The sequence below is a fragment of the Hordeum vulgare genome, chromosome 7H (assembly GCF_904849725.1).
Source record: "Hordeum vulgare subsp. vulgare chromosome 7H, MorexV3_pseudomolecules_assembly, whole genome shotgun sequence".
Lineage (NCBI taxonomy): Eukaryota > Viridiplantae > Streptophyta > Magnoliopsida > Poales > Poaceae > Hordeum > Hordeum vulgare.
This window is the reverse complement of record NC_058524.1, coordinates 444,375,338-444,378,011: the sequence shown is the minus strand read 5'-3', so window position 1 is coordinate 444,378,011 and position 2,674 is coordinate 444,375,338. Positions and strand designations below refer to the sequence as shown.

General features: G+C 50.2%; 1 protein-coding gene across 1 annotated transcript; it reads right to left on the bottom strand.

Moving 5' to 3' along the window:
- Nucleotides 1-1,251: 1,251 nt before the first annotated feature.
- Nucleotides 1,252-2,471, bottom strand: LOC123407839 (NDR1/HIN1-like protein 1). The gene has a single exon (XM_045101066.1). The coding sequence runs from the start codon at nucleotides 2,244-2,246 to the stop codon at nucleotides 1,596-1,598; it is 651 nt and encodes a 216-aa protein (XP_044957001.1). The 5' UTR covers nucleotides 2,247-2,471; the 3' UTR covers nucleotides 1,252-1,595.
- Between the last annotated feature and the right edge of the window lie 203 nt (nucleotides 2,472-2,674).

Sequence of the window (2,674 nt, the reverse complement as noted above, 5' to 3'; positions counted from 1 at the left end):
GCGGAAGAGGACCAACAGCACCGCCGGAGGGACGAGGATATCGACACAGTGCTCTATGAGCAGGGTGTCACGTGAGCCATCGCCTTCGGTGACAAGGTGGATGATTGGCACCGCGAAGCCACTGAACAGGTGCGCATCTACGTCAATCTCTCTTCCTCCTCCTCCGGCGACTGAGCGCTGCCGCTGGACAACTACTGCACGAGCTCCGATGAGCTCAATTTTGCATAGTGCGGTGGGGTAGTTATTAGCTCCGGTGAGCTCTGGTAGGGTTAGCTTAGCTCGATCCCCTCTAGTAGTTGTGCAAAATAGAATGTAGTATGTATGATTATATAGTATGTGATGAATTTAAATGATTAGTGTGGTTGTAATTTTTTCCGTGAAAACCATTTTTCAAATTATACAGTTTCATATACAGGGTCTATTCTGCAGCGCTAGATTCCGTCCTATAAAACCCCGCTTCGTCAAACTGTAAACGATTTTTACGGGTCGCAAAATACGGAATCTGCTAGAGATGCTCTTAATGCCTTATAGCATCTTTATCAACTCCCAGTTTTCCTCTTCTAACAAACAGCCAGGCTCAAGCCTTGAAATCGGTTAGGCACGATGCTTAGATTGCACGCATGTAAGCATGCACGATGCTACTTACTGAAATATGAATGTGACATGATCATGACTACACACTATCCTAATAATAAAATTGCAGCCACCATGCAAATTCATTTTTCTTAATACGATACAGACATAAACGTTTATATAAACATGTATATATTCATTCCTATGAACACACATAGATACGTCATATCTTTATGAACATCCTGAAAGACTGAATCGATATATTATCTTAAAATTTATATAGTCATTTTAGACGTCTCCTAGTTGACCAAAATGTCTTTTCTCACTGAACATGCATCGCCAAAAATTTAAACTAAATTCAGAATAGATACGAGAATCACGATTTAAACTTTGATGGATTAAGAATATCATTGTCCTTCTAATCATACAAGTACAGGTTGGTTTGTAACCCATCCTTCTTTTTGGGAGGAATTACTTCACAATCTTTGACACGGCCTACCGTAAACAACGTGGCAAGGTACATATGATGCGATGCAAGACCAAGAAAGATGATTCATGTGTGGAACCATACGGTGGGGCCGTGTGTATGTACATGGTATTCGATTGGGGAGGGGGGAGGGGGGGCATGACAACATTTCCTTTCATTATTTGCCAACGCAATACAGCAAGAGGGGCCAAGACGCGAAGATCATCATCTTCCATTGCTCTACCAAAAACAGCAGCCCCGCAACGACGCACATGCGCCTACTCCCTGATTAAACTCTGCTTCTCTAAAAACAAATACATGTATAGATACGTACAACACTAGCAACAACTTATTTTCCCCTGAATACGCCTTCCATATACCATCCTACTAAATATATTTCTTGGATTATTTCCATCAAAGAAGTACCCCAAAAAAAAAGAGCCGTCAAAATGACACAAAAACCCCATTATACTATGCGTATTTACCCGAGCAGAGCAGAGTTAGGTTCAGGGCCGGCCCAGCAGAACCAGAAGGGCTCTGGATTTCGCGGAACGGTTCAGACGTCGACAACGCACGGCGCGGCGCGCTGGAAGTTGAAGTAGCCGTTCCCGCCGCCGCCGGCGATGGAGCCGTAGCTGCCCTGCCCTCCGTTGACGGTGAGCAGAGCGGGGCACCTGACCCGGAGGTGGTAGTGCCCCGTGATGAACGCCCCGGCCTTCCACCTGATCCAGCCGTCCACCCGCACCGTGAGCAGCACGTAGCCGGCCGTCTCGTCCTGCGCCAGCGCCACCGCCAGGTACGGGGCCAGCGGCACGTTCGACCCCACCAGGAACGGCGACCACACCGAGACGTCGAGGTGGCCCTGGTACACCACGGGGAGCGCCGTGGGGACGGTCACCTGCTGCCCCTTGTACTCGGCGTAGGCGTCCGTCCGGTCGAAGTAGATGCCGACGCGGGTGTTGGGGTTGCGGGCGGCGATCGTCGCCTGCAGCGTCACGGTGAGGTAGGACGCCGGGTTGGAGGTGGCGTTCAGGCACGCCACGGTGAGGTCGTTGAGGTAGAAGCGCGGCCTGGTGGGGCGGAGCACGAGCCAGACGATGAGGATGATGAGGAGGATGAGCAGGATGATGGCCACCAGGGCGGCGCAGAACTGGCGGTACAGCCGCCGCCGCTCGCAGTCGTGCTTGTCACAGTGCTTGATCGACATCTTCTTCCTCCTCTTTTTTCTTCTTCGTGCTCCTGCTGTTCGTGGACAGTGGAGAGCAGAGAAGAGAAGAGAAGAGAAAGCTTCCAACTAATCTGGTGGGCAAGTGGGTGAGGTGAGCGTGCATACATAAGCCGCGCAGCCCGATGTGGCCGCCATGATTGATTACCGCGAGCGGGAGCGCGAGTTCGTCTTACTTTCACCAAGAAGGGAGCTTTTAGGTCGATCGATGGTTGAAACGAGGGAAAAGGGAGTGAGGAGTGGCGTCAGGTAGGGTGTCCATATCGCGCTATCAGCTTCAGTTCAGACCAGTCCATGGATTTCAACATCAAACAAATTGTAGTGAAGGATTAAAGGAGGAAGAAGAGGGCGACACGCACGCACCTTGCCACCTTGCCTAATTCTTCTACCACCCATCGCCATCAAACTGA